Source organism: Myotis myotis, unplaced genomic scaffold (assembly GCF_014108235.1).
Source record: "Myotis myotis isolate mMyoMyo1 unplaced genomic scaffold, mMyoMyo1.p scaffold_m19_p_14, whole genome shotgun sequence".
Taxonomy (NCBI): Eukaryota; Metazoa; Chordata; class Mammalia; order Chiroptera; family Vespertilionidae; genus Myotis; species Myotis myotis.
In genome coordinates, this window is record NW_023416318.1 from 37,092,952 (window position 1) to 37,113,974 (window position 21,023).

General features: G+C 36.9%; 1 protein-coding gene across 4 annotated transcripts in view; it reads left to right on the forward strand.

Moving 5' to 3' along the window:
- The window catches only part of PRKD3 (protein kinase D3), a 65,796-nt gene that overhangs the window by 25,090 nt on the left and 19,683 nt on the right, over positions 1–21,023 (forward strand). For 3 of the 4 annotated variants that reach the window (XM_036334836.1, XM_036334839.1, XM_036334837.1), the window contains exons 4-11: positions 1,282–1,413; positions 2,587–2,744; positions 6,448–6,640; positions 10,112–10,189; positions 11,311–11,494; positions 13,610–13,733; positions 16,558–16,635; positions 17,824–18,100. In XM_036334836.1, the coding sequence (XP_036190729.1) occupies positions 1,282–1,413; positions 2,587–2,744; positions 6,448–6,640; positions 10,112–10,189; positions 11,311–11,494; positions 13,610–13,733; positions 16,558–16,635; positions 17,824–18,100 (1,224 nt within the window). The remainder of the gene's footprint in view (positions 1–1,281; positions 1,414–2,586; positions 2,745–6,447; positions 6,641–10,111; positions 10,190–11,310; positions 11,495–13,609; positions 13,734–16,557; positions 16,636–17,823; positions 18,101–21,023) is intronic. The other variant, XM_036334840.1, reaches the window with a different exon arrangement.

Sequence of the window (21,023 nt, forward strand, 5' to 3'; positions counted from 1 at the left end):
AATTCTGTTCCCCTTTTCCCATTTTTGTAAAGAGTATAAAAGAAAAGAATTGGGGTTCAGAAAAGAAAATAAGAGAAGTAATGAAAATGTGGAAGAGGCAACTGCAATCCTGGGTGTTTCCATGATTTAAATAATGCTCCTTTCCTTGTTCTCAGTGGACATTTTCCCTCTTTCATCCATCTCTTCTTTCCCTCTTTCACCCATTCTTGCCATTCATTGTTTCTTAGCTCCTGTGATTTCAGATCTCATCCAATAACAGATGGGCAGGATTGTTAGTGAGGAGTGTAAAGGAACAAAGAATGCATATGGTAGGCTTGCAAAACTCCTTGTTTGGCAGGGACTGAGAGGGAGAGAGGAAAAGCATGAGAGGAAGAGACGGAAGGAAGAGATGGAGAAGGAAGAGAAGGAAAGCCAGCCAAGAGTCCAGAGTCCTGCCACCAGTTTTTCCTCTTTTCAAGCTCATTTTTGCAGCCTGTTTTTGAGATCCTCTCTGAGCATCACCTTTCCTTATTAGTCCCTGATCCTTCCAGTTCATCTAGTACCTACATTTTTCATTCATCTGCTATACCACAACCCCAGTCATCTGTATACTTCTTAGTCCTTGTCTTCCTCTTCACTTTGGAGGAGCTTTATTCCCTGTCCTCCCTGGAGGTCATGTTCACATCCAGCCCTTCATCAGGCCACTGTGGATACTAATGACTTGCAGGTGTAGGTGAGATGCTGTCTACTGGCAGATGTGTCTACTGTTCATTTGCTTATAGAGGGGAAAGGAGACTCTTTGTTAACCACTTAGGACTATGGAAAAGAGACAAGGAGCATATCCTGAGAACTTAAGTTAGAACTGAGTACATTTCTCACAGGAACATTGCTATAAATTGAGGTCAGGTTCCACAAATTTATTTATTTATTTGTTTGTTTGGTTGGCTTTATTTTAGCATTCTATTTCTCGGTGTATTATAAGTTAGACTGTTTTTAATTGGCTAAAATAGACCTAACAACTGCTTAAAATCCAGTCTTGTCACTTTGAGAAAAGGCTTTTGGCCGTCAAAATATCTACCTATAGGACCTGCTTTCGGAGTTGAAATTAATTGAAGCTGATGAACTTCCTAAAATAGAGTTTAAAAAACCACAATATTAAATGCTAAAAATACTTTATTTTTTGTCAGATGAAACTTTCAGAGAAAAAATTATTCTATAGTTCATCATAAATGAACATGACCAACATTCCTAAGCTCATAGCAAGTATAATAAGGTTTATTTAATATTTTTCTTTTTTAAAAGCTTTGGCCACAGTAGAAGACTTCCAGATTCGTCCACATACTCTCTATGTACATTCTTACAAAGCTCCTACTTTTTGTGATTATTGTGGTGAGATGCTCTGGGGACTGGTACGTCAGGGTCTGAAATGTGAAGGTATGTGTTCTAAATGTTGTATCATTTGAAATAGGATTTCACATTTGCATTCTCTAATCATCAAGGAAAGAATAAGATCATTAGTTAGTGACTAGGTAGTAACCCAGGTTTAGAATTGGAGAGATCTAGACTTTGGTCTTTCCTTTGCCACTTACTGGGTCATATTCTTGGGCAACTTAATAAACCTCTCAGGATCATTTCTCTGTCTGTAAAATGTATTCTACTCCACTGGTTTCATGAAGAGTGAATAGTTAAATGAGGTAATATGGGTAAAATTCTTGGCACTAAGTAGTGGCTAAATGATAGTAACTTCCTTATTCTCCTCTTAAAACATTAATGTTTTACATGCAACAACAAAGTTGCTATAAATTAGAATTGCTAGGGAATAGGATGAGGTGCAGAGTTCTGTTTAAAAAACTCTAAGGCAGTGGTTCTCAACCTTGGCTGCACATTAGAATCACCTGGGGATCTTTTTAAAATCCAGATTTCTGGGTCTCATCCTCCGGAAATTCTGTTTCTTTGTTATGGGGTGAGGCCACAACATTAGTAACAAAGAAACAGAATTTCCGGAGGGTGAGGCCCAGAAATCAGGATTTTAAAAAGATTCCCAGGTGATTCTAATGTGCAGCTAAGGTTGAGAACCACTGCTCTAAGGTGAAGGATCAATGAAATGGTTTTGTAAAGGGCCAGAGTAAATATTTTAAGGTTTGCTGGCCATATGTTCTCGAAACTACTTAACTCTGCTGTTATAGTGTGAAAGAAAATTGAGCATGTTATATTGCTATGTTCCAATAAAATTCTTCATGAACACTGAAATTTGAATTTCATATAATTTTCAAATGTCCTGGGAAGAATTTGGTACACAGGCCACAATTTGTTGAAGTGCTTTAAGCCCGGTAATTCTCAAAGTTTACCATGCTTCAGAATCACCTCAAGGACTGATTTGTTAGCTTCTGATTCAATAGGTCTAGGGTAGAGCTTGCTAATTTACATTTTTAATAAATTCTCAGGTGATGCAATACTTGGAGACCACAGTTCAAGAACTACCATTCTAAAAATTGATCTTTCTAAATAAGCCTTCTTACACATTTCCTGTTTTTGAATTTGTTAGCTTCCATTTAGCCTGTTGTCTGGGTTCTTAATATTTTTTTTAACCTTTTAAAATATATTTAGGCTGTGGATTAAATTATCATAAACGTTGTGCCTTCAAGATTCCAAATAACTGTAGTGGAGTTAGAAAGAGGCGCCTGTCAAATGTGTCTCTACCAGGACCTGGCCTCTCAGTCCCAAGACCTCTACAGACTGAATATGTTGCCCTTCCCACTGAAGAGGTACGTATTCTAAGGTAATAGAACGGCACTGTACTAGGTATTCCTTAGGTTGTACAGGATATATGACATCATTTTAGAACATAAGTTTTATGCTAAAAAATAGTAAGATTCTTACAGTTAAGAAGCTTAAAATGTGTTATGGAGACAGGGCTTATCAATAGTAATGAACTGCATTTTGTATACTTTGGGATCACATTATCACTTGGACCTCACTGCATTAGTCTCTTGACCAGTATCCTGACACCTGGTCTCCATACTTTGCTTCATGTTGTTACATGTTACATATGGACCACCTTATCCCATTACAGCTTAATACACAATTCCTGACTAGAAACTTTTATATATTCTATGTGTCTGACATCTGTACTATTCAACATTCCCTGAACACATCCTTGCTCCTCCTACCTTTGTTCTATGTTCTACATTTTTTTTTCTAGGCCTAGCTCAACAGCTACCTTTCCTGATTTCCCCCTTACTACCTAGAAGTTATTTTATTTTCTGAATGCCATAGCACTTTTCAGACCTCCTAATGTTGTGTATAGTATTTGTATACTGGACTGTTCTCAAGGAGTTGATGACCTATTTAAAGAAAGCAATGCTCATTTCCATAACCAGCACAATACCTGGTACTTAGTAGTTATACTCAGTGATGAATGAATGCATAGTGCCCCCACTGATCCTCACAGTATTCCAGTAAGATAAAGCAGTACATCTGTATACCATGAGGCAGTTGAGACTCAGAATGGTCAAGTGACTTCACTGAAGTCAGAGCAAATTAGTAAGTGCTATTTGAACTAAATCCAGAACTGTTTTTTCTAAAAATTAAACATATATTTTTTTATTAATATCAGAGAGGAAGGGAGAGAAAGAAACATCAATGATGAGAATCATTGATCAGCTGCCTCCTGCACGCCCCCTACTGGGGATCAAGCCTACAGCCCAGGCATGTGCCCTGATCAGGAATCAAACCGTGACCTCCTGATTCATAGGTTGACGCTCAACTGCTGAGCCACACCGGCTGGGCAGAACTGATTATTTTTAAATCAGTGGCTTTTTCTTATATATTGTACCCCTCAAGTGTAAAGGTAGAGGATCAGGGAAGAAAGAAATAACTTTCTTGTTCATTTGATAGTACTTAGAATGATTTCCATTCATAGTTTAGTTGTTTCTATAAACCCTTTGGTCTTTTGTAAATTAATGCTAAAATCAAACCTTTGGGCTGTTTTCTTGATGCCCTAGTCACTATATTTTGTAAACTGAGGCACCAGAGTAAAAGCTCCTGAAATTCTTTCACCAAAAAATGCCATATTTCTATATTGCTTAGCCCTAGTTTGAGATTTTTAAAGTAGAAGACTGCTATTGCATAAGGAACTGAGAACAGTGAGTTATAAAGATATGCAAGAGCTTGGGGGAAGATTGGTAAAAGCAAAGCTAGTGCATTTTATACATGAACTGCACAGGAAACTTAGCTAGGAATGGGGACTGTAGGATAGAGATACGTTCTTTTTAAGAGTCCTACAAATGATATTGGTCTGCCAGCTACCCTTAGTTGGAATTACTAGATTAGGAAGTAACAGGACAGAGCAGATGAATAAGGCATTACGTTTTAATTCATTAGTTTATATTTTATCCTGAAGATGAAAATTCCATAGGGATGTATCAGAAGTAGAGTATATGTTTGAATTGGTTAGATTGTGTGCAGTATTTTAGAACAGGTAGAAATTGTAGAGTGAAATGTCAGTCCATGCATGCAATCTCAAAAAGGAAGGAGGTACAGTAAAAGAACTCAGGGAGGAAAATCAGGGAAGGAAGAGTGGGAAAAGAGGACACTCTAGGAATAAAGGAGATGGCAGTGAGGAGAGGGAAACAACCTCAAATCTGAACCTAGGATAGAGAGGAATTAACTCTCAAGTGGCTACACAGTAAGAGCCTCCTAAGTTCTCATGTGCCAGACTCCATGCTGTGGCATAGTCCTTGCACACGTGTTCTGTACCATGTCCCAAATACCCCAATCCCAGCAGGACCTGACAAAAGACAATCACTGACTGGCTATTGGCGTATGAAAGGATGTGTTAGGAAAATTCTTCCTTCTGGGGATATCTTAATACCTTTGATGATGACCGGCTAAATTAGTCTTATTGCATCTTGTGTGTTTTAAACTTGAGACACACTGAAAGTGGTAGAAGCAGGAGCAAGAAGTAGTGTTGAATCACCACTAGAATAGGAAGCCACGAATGAACAAAGTCCTAAACATCTGTTTCTGGTTCCTGTTGGCTTCTTTGTTAGCTTTGCAGAATCACTGTGATGGTCCTTTTGCTAAAGGTGCTCCATACATAGCAATATGGATGAAGGGAATCGGGTGTGTGGAGTGGGGAGAGGGCAGACTAGAGCAGGACACCTTGGACAAATAAAGCATACAAGTTTGGTTTGGATTTTAATACTCCTTTTGTACTTTTCTTAAACTACTTCATAATTCATTTTAGAAAATTTCTGGCTACACATTAGTGAAAAACTGTACATCAGAGGCTATATTTGTATTCTTTTTAGAGTGCTCTCGTCCATTCAGCTGTGCTTTTCTTTTTTCTTCTTCCTGCTTTCTTCAAAAAAACTTTTTCTCTCCCTCCTTTTATTTCTCCCTTATACTTCTCTGTCTCTTGGTTCTTCTAGTTTATTTTCCCTCTGTTGGGTCAATATATCAATATAGAATGACTCAACTTTTCTGAATTACAGACATAACTAGTTATAGAAAGCATGTGAAAGATCTCAGGATCTCAGTTTTAGCTGTGAAGATGCAAGCAGCTACAACAAAATATGTAATACATCTAGAAAGTAGTTAGGTATTTGATTTTGTGCTTGAAAACATGGACTATATTCATTTTTACATCCCCATACATAGTATCAGGCCTGGCCTGTAGTAATCAATGAACATTGAATGAATGGAATGAGCCACATTGAACTGACATATAATTTAATATGATTATTTCTTTTAAATATATAGAAAGAGCTATAGTTGCAAAAATCCACTTATTCCTCAGGTTACACAAAAATTTTTAATCAGCTCCTCCTCTAATTTTTCTTGCTCAAAAAAAGAAAAAGTGTAAATAACTGGAAAACATTTTAAATATCAAGGAACTTTGTAAAGGATAATTACTGGAAGTAAAGTTGTTTTAATTAGGTTTATATCTGCCATTATGTATATCATCTTTAATTAAATCTTTACACACATATTTTAGTATTAAAATAAATTTGAAAAAGTAATTTGTTTTGAAATATTTTCAGACATTGTGTTCCGTAATTTAACATGAATAGCAATAACACTTTCTGTATTTATTTGCTTTTCCCGTGATTAATTCCTTGGTAAGATTTTTGGAGGGATTTGAACATCTGTTATAAATCGACTTTAAGGCTTTTGTGTTTTATTTGAAAAATGCCATGTGTGCCTGGCAAAAAATAACTAACCGGTGAATCTGTGTATGTGAGAATGAAAATACCCTTTTTTAAAATATCATAAATAGCAAAGAAATTTTGCTGTTTTTCCTTCCAAGAGTTGGCCAGTTAAGCTTCCAAAGCAAACTGCTGAGATCCACATTTTTAGAGTTTGGGCTGTATTGTTTAAAAAAAAAATGAATTTTGTGGTCAAACCCAGCTCTTAATATATTTTTTTAATATTGACTTATGCTTATGGAAATTACTTATGTTTTAGTCACATGTTCACCAAGAACCAAGTAAGAGAATTCCTTCTTGGAGTGGTCGCCCAATCTGGATGGAAAAGATGGTAATGTGCAGAGTAAAAGTTCCGCATACATTTGCTGTTCACTCTTATACCCGTCCCACAATATGTCAATATTGCAAGCGGTTACTGAAAGGCCTCTTTCGCCAAGGAATGCAATGTAAAGGTAGGATTGGATGTTTTTCTTAAGTAAAATTTATATCTGTCTTTATTAGCAAATATAGGTTTAAAATATTTATATTTAGAAGCATTAAGCAAAGAAATTGGTCCCATAATTGTTAACTTAAAAAAGAAAGAAGATACACATATTAACTACTACTACTATCTGAAATATGTGTACCATGTACCAGGAGCTGTGCTAGAGAAAAATTAAAATATAAACAGGAAAACTAGACTTTGGATCTCTAAGATATGGCTGCTTAACACTTGCCAGTACAGAACAGTTAGAAAGCAGGTAAGCTGATATTTGAGCTTAAGTCTTTCTAATTCCAAAAACAGGTAAGATGTAAAGTAATGATTTCCTTTTTCATTAAATATTCATACACACATACTACAAGAGTTTAGTTATTTTTATTATTAATTATGCAGCCAGAAGAGTAGTACAAAAACTGCTATTCCTGAAAATAGGTGGAATATAGTAGAAGCCACTTATAATAGGAGCCACCATATTTGGATACTAACCCAAAACACTATCATAGTATTCCAAAAACATCTGTTAATGAACCAGGGTTTTAATAGAATAATGGAATAATTTTTCCTGTATAATTATATAATGTTTTTATGTTTCCTAAAATGATTTTATCTCTTTAAAAAATCTCATATCTCTCAGCAATGCTGTACAATACTGTGAAAACCAAAACAGAGAGTTTGAATATGTTATTAGTCATTAAGCCAGGATATGACAAGTAATCTTTCTAAAATCTTATGTACTTATTTTTCATGTGATTATTTTAACAGTTCTTGGTACCATACTTTTTTATATAATAGAAGTATTTGTGGAACTGAACAAATCAGTTTTATCTAAATAAACATTATGTTTGAGGTCTTTGCAATAATAAATCCTGTTTACAGCACACAATCAAATAATTGTGTATAAATTTAACAAGTATGTAAGAAAAGAAAATTTTCTTGGTAACAATATGACAGCATAGGAGAGCATCAAATAGAAAACAGGTTGTATAATTGTTGTCAAGTATTTAATAAGCATCAGGCAGGCATAATTACATGTTGAAATTTTATTTCAACAGCTTAGTTTTGAATATGATTTAATATATGTTAATACTTTAAAATATCAACACTAAAGTGTATTGGCAAGCAGCCACTAAGGAATGTTTTGGGAAAGAACATTAATAACAGATGTACAAATTCTAGCCAGCAGATAATCTTAGAAAAGGTAGTAAAATAGTGCTGCTCTGCTCAGCAGAACAGATACATTCTAAAACCAATATTTTGTAGAGGAACTGAAATAATTATGTAGGTTCATGAACTTTGAAGTGACCAGTTAACTCTGCCACTGGATTATTAGTTTAACTTCTCAGAGCTCTAAAAGAATAATGTTTGTGATTATATTGTTTCAGAAAGTAGTAGGTTATATTTCTAGTTATTTTGATTATCAATCAAAAACCACCAAAATTTCAGTGATTCTTATATTTTTTATTATTATTTATTTTTTATCCTTACCCAAGGATATGTTTTTTTCATTGATTCTAGAAAGAGAGGAAGGGAGCCAAAGAGAGAGAGAGAGAGAAACATCAATTTGAGAGAGAAACATTGATTGGTTGCCTCCTGTACACATCCCAATCGGGGATCAAACCCAAAACCTGGGTATGTGCCCTGACCGGGAATCGAAGCCAAGACCTTTTGGTGCACCGACTATACTCAACCAACTGAGCAACACTGGCCAGAGCCTAGTATTTTTATAATATGAATTAAGATGCTTAAAAAGTAAAATAGTTATCATTTTTCATTCATTTTTCAAGCTAAGAAAATATAAAACATTTATGCTGGGTTATTTGAGGAAAAAATACAATTCCAAGAACAGTTATTCATTTATTCACTTCTTTTAATTTTTTACTTTGTTATATTAAAACTGCTAGGCAACTTTAGAGCATATCCTACATAATAAAAGGCTAATATGCAAACCAACCAAATGGCGGAACAACCAGTCGCTTTGATGTGCACTGACCTCCATGCAGCAGACGGTCAATGCAGGAGCTGCCCCCTGGTGGTCAGTGTGCTCCCACAGGGGGAGAGCCTCTGTTTTATAAAAGGACAGTGTTATATGATGAAATTTTATTATCCACTAAATTATTAATTTTGTGGGGCTTTTTCTTTTTTAAGTCGGGACTTGAAATTATTTTTACCCAGGTATTGCTGATAGATGTATTTCTAAGGTGGTGTTATACAGTAGTTATAACAGTGGGTTTCAATTTTAGTGTCACCTAAAGAGGTTATTAAAACACACATTTCTCAGCCCCCACTCTCAGAGCTGCTGATGTAGTAGGTCTGGAGTGGGACCCAAGAGTTTGCATTTCTAACAGGTTCTCAAATGATGCTTATGTTGTTGGTCTGGGATCACAGTTTGAGAACCACTGAGTTACAGAGTAGTATCGAGCCACTTGTACCTGACAGTGATCTGCAGTGCTATCAACTGAAGTTCTTATAGGCTGAAAGAAACATCCTATATAATAAAAGGGTAATATGCTAATTGACCCTCACACTGTTGCAAAGATGGCAGCGCCCACAACCAATAAGGAGGGAATATGCTAATTGCCATGCCCTCAAAGATTGGCAGCACCCACAGCCACAAGATGGTGGCGCCCAGTCCCCTCAGCCCCCCAGCCGGCCAGGGCCGGCCCGAGGCACAGGCAAGCCTCGGATGGCCAGTGACTATGAGGCGCACTGACCACCTCTTGGTCCCTTTCCCTGGCCGGCAGGCTCCGATCACCCAATGGCAAACGGGGAACTGGGGTGGGGGGCAGGGCCAGGGAGCAGGCTTAATGCCAACCTCTTGGTCCCTCCCCCCAGCCAGCAGGCTCTGATCGCCTGATGGTGATCAGGGAACCAGGGGTGGGTAGCAAGTGGGGGTGGGTGGCAGGGGGGGGGGGGGCGGGGCTGGCTGCAGGCAGCAGGGGAAGATGGCCCTGATCACAGGCCAGGCCTAGGGACTGCCTGTGCACAAATTCATGCACCGGGCCTCTAGTTATGTATAAGTGGGAGACCTCATACATGAGAAGCTCAGTTCTTCCTTACAAAGTTGTATGGGAAGGCCCTCACTGATTCCCAATAACTGGTTGTCAAATCTTAGTCTCTTTTCTGCATATGCACTAGGACCTAATAATTAGAAATTAATTAAGAAGTAAGGCCTAACATGTATTGGAAAGGAATGTGAGGTAAGAGAAGGAAACATGGACTTGCCAGCAACATGTTAACTTTATTTTACAGATAAACTGAGCCCTGAGGAGTTAAATTGTTAAGAGTTGGCCTCAGAATTTGAAACTAGACCTTTGGTCCAAGACCTGAGTTCTTAGTAGAGGAAAACTTAATTTTATCATCATTGTCATTTCTAATACTCGAGTCATATCTGATATTGCCTAACTTTTTACATAAATTAATAAGCTGAATATTGTTATTTTAGATTGCAAATTCAACTGCCATAAACGCTGTGCATCAAAAGTGCCAAGAGACTGCCTTGGAGAGGTTACCTTCAATGGAGGTAAAATTCTTTTTCTTAATTTTTATAAAAGATTAGAAAAGGTCACAATTCTTTTGTTTATTATCTTTGTATATGGTTATATTTGCATATTTTATTCTGTGTTTTTAACTGACCTTTTTTTCTGATTTAATAATCAAGCAAGATTCAGAGATCAGTAATGGTGTACTTTTATTAGTAATTATACCTTCCCATCTTTCCTTTAACCACTTACCACTTTAGAGTCTAATATAGCTAATAGTGCTGCATATCTTCTTTCATCTTTAGACATAAAAAGACTTACTTTAAAACCCTGTTGTTATCCCTAGAACTATTTCATAGTTCTAACATTTATTCACTGCTTACTATGTGCCAGGTACTGTTCTAAGCTCTTTACACATTGAAATTTAAACTTAAGAACAACCCTTGATGTTAAATATTTACAAATGAGTTAACTTAGGCACAAAGATATTAAATGATTTGCCCATGAAATACAACCAATAAGTGGTAGAGTTGGGATTTGAATCCATATGGTCTGGCTTCTTAGTCCATAGTTATTAGGACACATTGTACAGCCTCACTGTCTCTTTCTCCATCAAGTAATCATTAGCTAGGCATTTCCCCTTTTATGCCTTTTTTTTTTCTCTTTTCAAGACTATTAATAAAGTGATTACCATTTTTGGAAGGAAGGAGTAATGACTCTAAACTTTCAGCATAACTTTTCTTTAACATTTCCATGACTGGTAAAAATTGAATGTAAGTGGTTTTGTAGGAGGAAAAGAGAAGGGATGAAATTTTACAGCTCCTTAAGAGTTTAACATTTTCTCTTCAGGCATGTTTTCTAAGCTTGCTGTTTACATCATTGACAGAGCATGATCGATTTTCTAATTTTTCTACATTACTGAAATCTTTTCATGTATTTTTTTCACTTTTACAACTGTTGTCAAATGGATATGAAATACTATTTACATTTATTTTAATGTATATTTATTATCTGTATACTAATTAATTTGAGCATCTTTCAAATTTTACTGATTATTTAAAGAGTTTTCAAACTTTTTTTCCACATTTAACATATTGTTTCTGTTTGGATGTGTTGATATCCCATAGTATAAAACTCTGTAATTCATTTAAAATTTTGCCAGAACCTTCCAGTCTGGGAACAGAGTCAGATATACCAATGGATATTGACAGTAGTGACATGAACAGTGATGGTAGTAGGGGTTTGGATGACATGGAAGAACCCTCTCCCCCAGAAGATAAAATGTTCTTCCTCGATCCATCTGACCTTGATGTGGAGAGAGACGAAGAAGCTGTGAAGACAATCAGGTAATACATGTCTAGGCACCGCAAGCCTCTTCCCAAGGCAAGGCGGGCCCTGCAGCCCTGTTAGTGAAGCAAACGCAGCTGTGCTTGCTCCGCTTAATCTCTTTAAGTGGAATAAAAATGTCATTTAAAATCTAATTAAATTGTGGCTTCTTCTTTTACATGCACTACAGTATTTCTGAAATAAATTACTCTTACCATCCACTCACGATAGATCTGAGAATTCTGTTTTCTTAAAGACAAAAGTGCTTTATTTACATATAGTCTAGATGTGGTACCGAGCTGTGGAGCAGCGCTCACAAAGTGCCAGCATTAAACCACCAGGTTAGCGGGTGGGGAATGTCTGGCCCGAGGGCCCTACAAGGCCTGCAAAATCACTGGGTTTGGCTCTGCCAAGGCGTTCGGGGTGAGTTAATTAAATGTTTGGCCAAATATAGCAGGCTAATTTTTATGTGGATAATTTTGTATGGCCCTCGAATGATATTATAAATATCCAAATGGCCATTGGCAGAAAAAAGGTTCCCCACCTCTGAGTTAAAGCAACCAGTTTCACAGCCTTCATGCAAGTAGATTGCCCGATGTTATACATGGTAAGAATATATGCTTGAGACTGTTACACAAAAATGTTAGTGCTGAATTTGGGGGTAGTTTTCATACTACCACATTAATCTGACTTTTAGCACTTTGTAAAAATGCTATTTGATTATAAACCTCGTAAATATCTCCTCTGTTAACAGGAATTCAGTATTTTGTATATACAGCCCTATAAGGATGTACTACTTCATAGTAGAATATTGCCGTTTTGGCAGGTTTTATTTTTCATTGGCAACAAAGAGATATTTAAAGGAAATGGGTCATTTATCAATCTTATGTGGCAGAGTTGTCATTTATTCAGTTTGGCTTATCCTTAAATACAGGTCTTATCATAATCATTATTAACTAAAACTTATTTACCCAATTTATTTATTTTTTTAAATATATTTTATTGATTTTTTTACAGAAAGGAAGGGAGAGGGAGAGAGAGTTAGAAACATCAAGAGAGAAACATCGATCAGCTGCCTCCTGCACACTCCCAACTGGGGATGTGCCTGCAACCAAGGTACATGCCCTTGACCGGAATTGAACCTGGGACCCTTGAGTCCGCAGGCCGACGCTCTAGCCACTGAGCCAAACCGGTTAGGGCATATTTACCCAATTTAGAGACTATTGAAAGAACTTAGTTTCTTAAGCATGAATATTTCATAATTTTAAGAGAAAGTGTTTTTTAACTCTTTGAGACTCAAATTCAAAAACAGTGTTTTTTTTATACACACCCCCAAAATTGCTCTTTTTTTCCAGCCACACAGTTACTAGCCTATGTTTCAGTGTTAACCAATTTGACTCATTACATTATTTATTTTCTTAATACCTTTAAATAATTTTCTTTCCAGTTTCTTCTACTAGAAGTACAACAACATGAACAATGAAATTTGACTTTTGAACCATGAGAATTTGCGTATAGGTATACTTGTCTTTTGCCTGGTTGTGAATTTACTAACTTACCATGTTACCTACGTCTGGAAGCTTTTTCAACAGCAATCCCAAATGGGACCACTTCTCAGGCTCCAGATTTTCCAATTGGAGAGGATTCTTTCTGATCTGTTCCTCGTTTTCTTATGTTTTGTGATCTCTGGAAAATATTTATGACAAATAATGAGGACTTTAGTGTTATCATAATCTTTTATAGGTCAACTGTGTATCAGCCTAACAGGATACATTTATTTTCTTCTTTTTTTTTTTTTTTAAATATATTTTATTGATTTTTTACAGAGAGGAAGGGAGAGAGATAGAGAGTTAGAAACATCGATGAGAGAGAAACATCGATCAGCTGCCTCCTGCACATCTCCTACTGGGGATATGCCTGAAACCCAGGCACATGCCCTTGACCGGAATCGAACCTGGGACCTTTCAGTCCGCAGGCCGATGCTCTATCCACTGAGCCAAACCGGTTTCGGCCATTTATTTTCTTCTTAAGCCATTGTTTGTCTTCTTATCATCTTTAAAAAAGACTTGCTTATGTATATGACTTTTAAAAATTGAAATTATCAATATTTATCATAAATATTAAATATTTTTTAGTCCATCAACAAGCAATAATATTCCGCTAATGAGGGTCGTACAATCCATCAAGCACACAAAGAGGAAGAGCAGCACGATGGTGAAGGAAGGATGGATGGTCCATTACACCAGCAGGGACACCTTGGTCAGTAATCACAGGCATTTAAATATGATAGTGCATCTGTTACGTGCTTTATTTTGTGCATTTTTAAATCAAAATGAGAATGAGATGCTTGTAAAGAATTTTTAAAAGGCAGAATGCTTAAGGTACTGTCTTACAAACTGGTGGAGCAGTAAAGATTCAGAAAGGGTCTAAGGATAGACACTTTGCATAACTCTTTGCAACAAACACCAAATGCATAACCTATGCAAGAAATAATTGATAAGCTGAACTTAATTTCAATGAAAAACTTCTATAAAAGACAATGTCAAGAGAATGGAAAGACAAGCCACAAACTAGAAGAAAATATTTGCAAAAGAGATACATGATAAACAGCTATTCTCCAAAATATGCAAAAAATTCTTAAAACTCGAGAAAGAAAACGCGATTAAAAAATGGGCCCAGCATTTTTGGCGGCTAGCAAATCTGAATCTGTGCCAGCAACCTAATGCACATTCTTGTTAGCCTATAGTCTAGTCACTGCCCCTTCTTTAATTATCTGGTCCTGCAAGACGTGTTTAGCTAAAAACTACTCCCATTTTAGAGAGGCCATAAGCCATGAACAATACACAACCCCCAGACAGAGTTATCAGCACTGGCGCCAAGCCAGGCCATCAGATGTGGTCTTACAGCCCCCAGCCCAACACACGGGGCTTTTTGCAAAGCCCGGGAAAGGTCCCGAAGTTCCATCCCGTATTTGGGGGACAAAGAAACCGAAGAGTATACAGGGAAACCTTCCTCCATATTGGCTTGCTCAGGATTTGGAGAGAAACAGTGTCCCCTGAGTCACTGTACCGGTCCATGTGAAATGTCTGGAAATAAATGTGTTTTCCTGTGCAAAAAAAAAAAAAAATGGGCCCAGGACATCCACATATACCTCACCAACGAAGGTACACAGATGGCAAATAAGCACGTGAAAAGATTCTCTACATTATATGTCATCAGAAAAATAAAACTTAAAACAGCAAGGTACCACTATACACCTAGTGGAATGGTTAAAATCTAGAACACTGATAACACCAAATGCTGGTGAGGATATAAAGCAGGGGTTGGGAACCATTTTTCTGCCAAGGGCCATTTGGATATTTATAACATCATTTGTAGGCCATACAAAATTACCAATTAAAAATTAGCCTGCTATATGTGGTGAAATATTTAGTTAACCCACTCCTAATGCCTTGACAGGACCAGACCAAATGATTTGGTGGGCTTTATATGGTCCACAGGCTAGACGTTCCCCACCCCTGATAAAGAGCAAAGACACTTACTTTACAGCCCCTTAAAATGAAAACTTATGTCCATATAAAAACCTGCATATGGATATTTATAGTACCTTTATTTATAATTGCCAAAACTTGGAAGCAATCAAGTGACCTTCAGTAGGTGAATGATAAGTAAACTGGTACATCCAGACAATGAAATACTACACAGCCTGAAAAAGCAGTGAGCTTCCACGCCGTGGAAAGACATGGAGGAACCCTAAATACGTATTCCTAAGTGAAAAGCCAATGAACAGGGTTCACAGACAAGGAAATACAAATTACTCTTAAACATAAGAGCTCGATCTAAAAATACAATTTAAAATTTCAATGAATGCCAGTTTTTATCAGTATAGCAAAGATCAAAAAGTTTGGTAACATACTGCATTTGTGAAGATGTGAGTAAACAAGTACTCATGTTGCTGATTAGCCTTTAAATTGGGTCAAATGTTAAGCAAAATTACATGTGTGCATACCTTATGACCCAGCAAGCCAATCTTTAGAAATTTAGCCTGTAGGTAAATTACATATCTGTGTGTGTAATGCACATGTATTTGCATGTGCATGTATAAAATTCTCTAAAAGGATTTCCAAAGCCTGGTAACATTGCTGCATATACATAAGGGTAGGAGCAGTATATGAGCGACGGTGGGAGTATACTTTTCACTATAGAGTAAACCTTGATTTAACAGACTTTGGATTTAACGGACATAATCTCCAGTCCATATGTCATTTGTGAAAATAACTCCCTATTAATTTTAAAATACTTTTAACCAAAATTTGCATATAATTAAATTAACAGGTTATATTTTTTGTTATTAATTCACTGTTATTTATAACAAATTTTAGTTGACTAGGCCATATGTTGGAAAAAAGACTGTAGCAATTTCACCAACATAAATAAATGTTACATATCTACAACTATAGTCTACATATTTAAATACAAGAGTTGCCACTCGTAAACAGTGTTCAGCAAATAATTAGCATGTGATCACTCCACATCGCATGTGGTAATTGGTTCTGTTGTCCTGTGGTGTGACTTTCTGCAGCAGTTTTAATATGTGCCAGCCTATGTTCCCATGTGCAATAAGCCATGCCCCAGTTGTGTACATTTGTTTACTCAAGGTGACTAATGAATGCACGCATTTACTAGACCTATTCAGTATAAACTTTAAATTACAGTTACACATACAGAAAACTTTTATGTGAAATTAAACTTTTCGTACATACTTTTAATTTTAATTACACAAACATGTCTACATAAGTAAAAAGAGGTAAACGAATTTGTCAATTTTTTAACATACACATTCGGAAAACCTACTTTATTATATAATGGACTTTTGGCTTTACCAGATACTCCTTGTCTGAATTAGTCTGTTTTATCGAGGTTTTACTGTACATCTTTTATATGTTTTCAGAATTTTGAACCTCATGAATTTTAAACCTATTAAATAGTACAAATGTATGAATAGAAATGAAAGGAAAAGGAAAAATGCTTTGGAGGAATCATTATTTTTGAACTTCACAGTTTTATATTCTTTATTTTATAGAGAAAGAGGCATTATTGGAGACTTGACAGCAAATGTCTAACATTGTTTCAAAATGAATCTGGATCAAAGTATTATAAGGTAAAGATTTTATATTTTAAAAATACGTACATTAAAAGACTATATGTTTTCCAAATATATCTAAATAATACTCATTAACTGTTATATTGGAATATACTTATTCTGACTCTGCCTAATATAGTTTATAGAAGTCACTGTTCAGTTCCTTGTTGAAGGGCCTGTCCCCCACCTGTCCATGTCACCTCCCACAACAGTTCTGCTGCCAAAGGGTATCTTTCTGTTGTGGCTTCTGTTTTTGGTTTGCCTGTCAGGTTGCTGCTGCTTTACTTCTGGTCTTATGACTTAGATTAAACTGTTTAGAAACTCACATGATTGTGGCCTGTACAGAACAGGCCAACATGGTACTGAGTCAGTGTTTCTCTCACCTTCCATTTTACCCGCGGTCCCAATTCTCAGATGCTTCTTTTGTCTCTTCATATACTTTGTATAGTATTCTTTGCTGGGTTTGCTCTGCGTTTTGCCATGTCACTGACTGACAATAACGAGATTGTAAGTGTGGCAGTTGTATCAGTAAGAAAGAGAGTGGAAACAATTGACTTAAAGTTAGTTGGGTGGGGGGGTTTAATAATTTTTTTTGCCTTATAAAGTGGACTAAATAGAAATGATTGTTACAGTATGGACAGAACCAAATGGGGTGCTTAAACAACTTATACTGACATTCGAATTTGCTGCTCTTATTTCTGCTTGGTACTCCTTTTGGGGACATAAAGATGAGGCAAAAAATAGGTTTCACGTACAGTTGTGAGTATGTGAAACACAGAATTTATTCTTGTATTATTAATTACTGTATTATTTTCCATATGAACAACTATAAATCTAATTTTGCCCCACCCTGTATTGCAAACCACAGCAGGTAGAGAAGTAGTTGTTGAGTTGATTTAATGACAGTTGGAAAGTATTGAATATAATGGCGGTTGGCTTCCTAACTTCTCCCTTTCCTTAGATTCTAATGACTTGCAATAGGCCTGAATCACTGATAGTTACACTCCATGTTTTGCCTGTGGCCTCACTGGACATGCAGATCATTCAAGGAAGATACTGTCATAAGACTTGACTGTGTGTTCCATGGGCCACATACTTGTGTTCATCTTAATAACGTTTATTAGAAATGCATAACTGATTGTTTAGTGTACTAAAAATAAAAACAAAGAAGTTTTGTATTTTCTAATGCTTAATTTTTTACTTCAGGAAATTCCACTTTCAGAAATTCTACGCATATCTTCGCCACAAGATTTCACAAATATTTCACAAGGCAGCAACCCACACTGTTTTGAAATCATCACTGATACTATGGTATACTTTGTTGGTGAGAACAATGGGGACAGCTCCCACAATCCTGTTCTTGCTGCCACTGGAATTGGACTTGATGTAGCACAGAGCTGGGAAAAAGCAATTCGCCAGGCTCTCATGCCTGTTACCCCTCAAGCCAGTATTTGCACTTCTCCCGGGCAAGGGAAAGATCACAGTAAGCAATAAGCTTGTTGATGGCTTCCCCCTCCCCCTTTGGTTCTTAAGTATTTTGTCGTGTGATCATGTTTTCTGTATATATTTTAATGCTCATTTTAAGCTTTGTCTGGTGTAACCAATACCATTAGTTAACTCTTTTATACAGTTACTCTGGTTATAGTGTATAAATACAGTCCCCTAGAGCTAGGCTCTAGGGTCAGTCTCCCTACGTTTAAATCCTGGCTTGGCTACCTTGCTATGTGGTCTTAGACAAATACTGTACCTCTCTATAATAGTACCTTCTTTTTAGGGTTGTCAGTATTAAATGAAGAAGAACCTGTAAGATATTCAGACGTGTTTAGCATCCATGAATTCTCATTGGACTAACTACTGGTATTAGTATTTTGCTTCATGGTGGGATATAACAGGCTCTAAAGCAGCGGTTCTCAACTTGTGGGTCGCGACCCCTTTGGCAGTCGATGACCCTTTCACAGGGGTCGCCTAAGACCATCCTGCATATCAGATATTTACATTACGATTCATAAAGTAGCAACATTACAGTTATGAAGTAGCAACGAATATAATTTTATGGTTGGGTCACAACATGAGGAACTGTATTTAAAGGGCCAGAAGCTTGAGAACCACTGCAAAAGGGTTATGGTTCACATCACACTCAACTCTGAAGTCAGAAATGTTATATTTCTTTTAACTGCATTAAAACATGCAGAAATATTAAAAAGTTACTGAAACATGTCCTTTGCACCAACAAAATTTGATAAAGGTTTGAGTGAACACTTAATCAGAAAGCCATATTATAATGGCACTTTCCCTCCATTGGCATTATGTTATTTATGGGGAAACATAATTCACTTATTAGAGAAATACGGTATATTTAAGTTGAAACATATCAACCTGTTTCTAAATTAAGTTTTTTTTTCAGATCAGCTGTATTTTGTGTAGCTATTCTTGGCATTATGCTAGACCCTGAGCTAGATTACAAAAGAAAACCAGGAATTTTAAAAGCTATTTAAGGAGATAAGACATGTACACAAGTGTTAGATGGTACATAAAGCAGTAGAGTGCAAAAATGAGTAATGCATTACTTGAGGAACTCAAATATGGAATGGGAGAGTAAATAGAGACTTCATGGTAGAAAAACCTGATTTGGACCTTGAGCTTGGATCTTAGGGTAGGCAGGGCTAAATGAAAGAGGTGAATGGGGTAGTATTCTCTAGTTGAGGAGACAAGTGTGATCAAAGGGACAAGGGTAAAGTCCATGAACATGTTTGGTGTCTAATATTGATTATTAGACAGTGAATAGATGTATATTCACAGTGCTCCTTAAGTTTGGAGGGATTTTGGTAGAACTGTAATATATTTGAATGAAAATCATGGACCTTTCCCCCAATATAATACAGGTACATGCACACAAATGTTATTATAATTGGACTTAGGGACCTTCTCAAGCCCAAACATGGACAGGCCCCCTAGGGTTAAGGGTTCCTAAAAGCAGAATTGGGGAGAGGTTAAAAGTGACAACAAAACTCCAGTTCTGCCACTTACTAGCAATGTGACCTTGGCCTCTACATTTCTCTGAAGTGGGAAATAATAAATGCTCTTTATGCACTTGGCAGTTTCTGACACATTAGTGATATATTACTGTGTTGCTGCTGCTGTTGCTATTCCTTTAACAACCTATCTGGAGCAGAGTTCTCCTGGGAAGCAATAGAAATTAAAACTGGATGGGGTTAGATATTGGAGGCCTTTGAAACAAAATACATATTGATTTAAACTGGGAATTTTGTGGATGCTGTACTTTTTTTGTTTCATTAATATTCAACATTTGAAATATTTTTTAAAATATATTTTTATTGATTTCAGAGAGGAAAGGTGAGGGGGAGAGAGAGAGAGAGATAGAAACATCAGTGATGAGACAGAATCATTGATTGGTTGCCTCTTGAATGCCCCCTACTGGGATCTAGCCCGCAACCTGGGCATGTGCCCTGACCAGTAATCGAACCCTGACCTCCTCCTTGTTCATAGGTTGACGCTCAACCACTGAGCCATGCCAGCCAAGCTGAAATATTTTTAAATTTACTAAAATGGAGTTTTTGACAGTCACATTACTTTTGATGTATAGTTTATTTACATTTCCTTGTTAATGAATTTTTATATTTGGGATATTAAGGAAATTTTATATCTTGTTTCTTTGAGTTATCTCCAAAGATTTAGATGTTTCATTTCTGGTCCCTTGCTTACTTCCGTGTTTCCCTTTCTCTTTTTCTTGTTAATTTCTTATTTTTATTCTCAAAGTAATGCAAACATTTAAACTTTGTAGAACTATGTAAAATGATAAAGTACTCGCTATATACATAAAACATCTCCCCATTCCCAATTCTATACCTCCCCCCCTCAGAAAACTATTATTAATAGTTTAGTGTATATTTATTGGTTTGAGAAGAGATTGGGGGAAGGGGCACCTATATTACTCTATCTATCTATTTATCTATATGTATGTATGTATATATATATGTATATGTATAAAAGGCTGATATGCCAAGTGTCCGATCGTCCGACCAGTAGCTATGACATGCACTGACCACCAGGGGGCAGACGCTCAACACAGGAGCTGCTGAGCTGCAGTGACTGGGCAGCGGTGGTTCTCCGGTGACACACCCCGAAACCATAAAGGAAGGGGCCTGATTCCTTGTGGGGCCACGTGATTCCACCTTCGGCTATGGGTTATGTTATTAGGGCACTGTCACCCCGAATCTGGTTTACTGCACACTTGGGTTTGCGTTCCACACCCTGTACGGCAGCAACTTTGCAGAGTGCCCTCTTGCACTCCGGGACCCTTCGAGGGATGTCGGAGAGCGGGTTTCGGCCCACTTCCCAGTTTCTGCCCAATCCCCGCAAGGCCAGGCCGAGGGACCCCACTCACT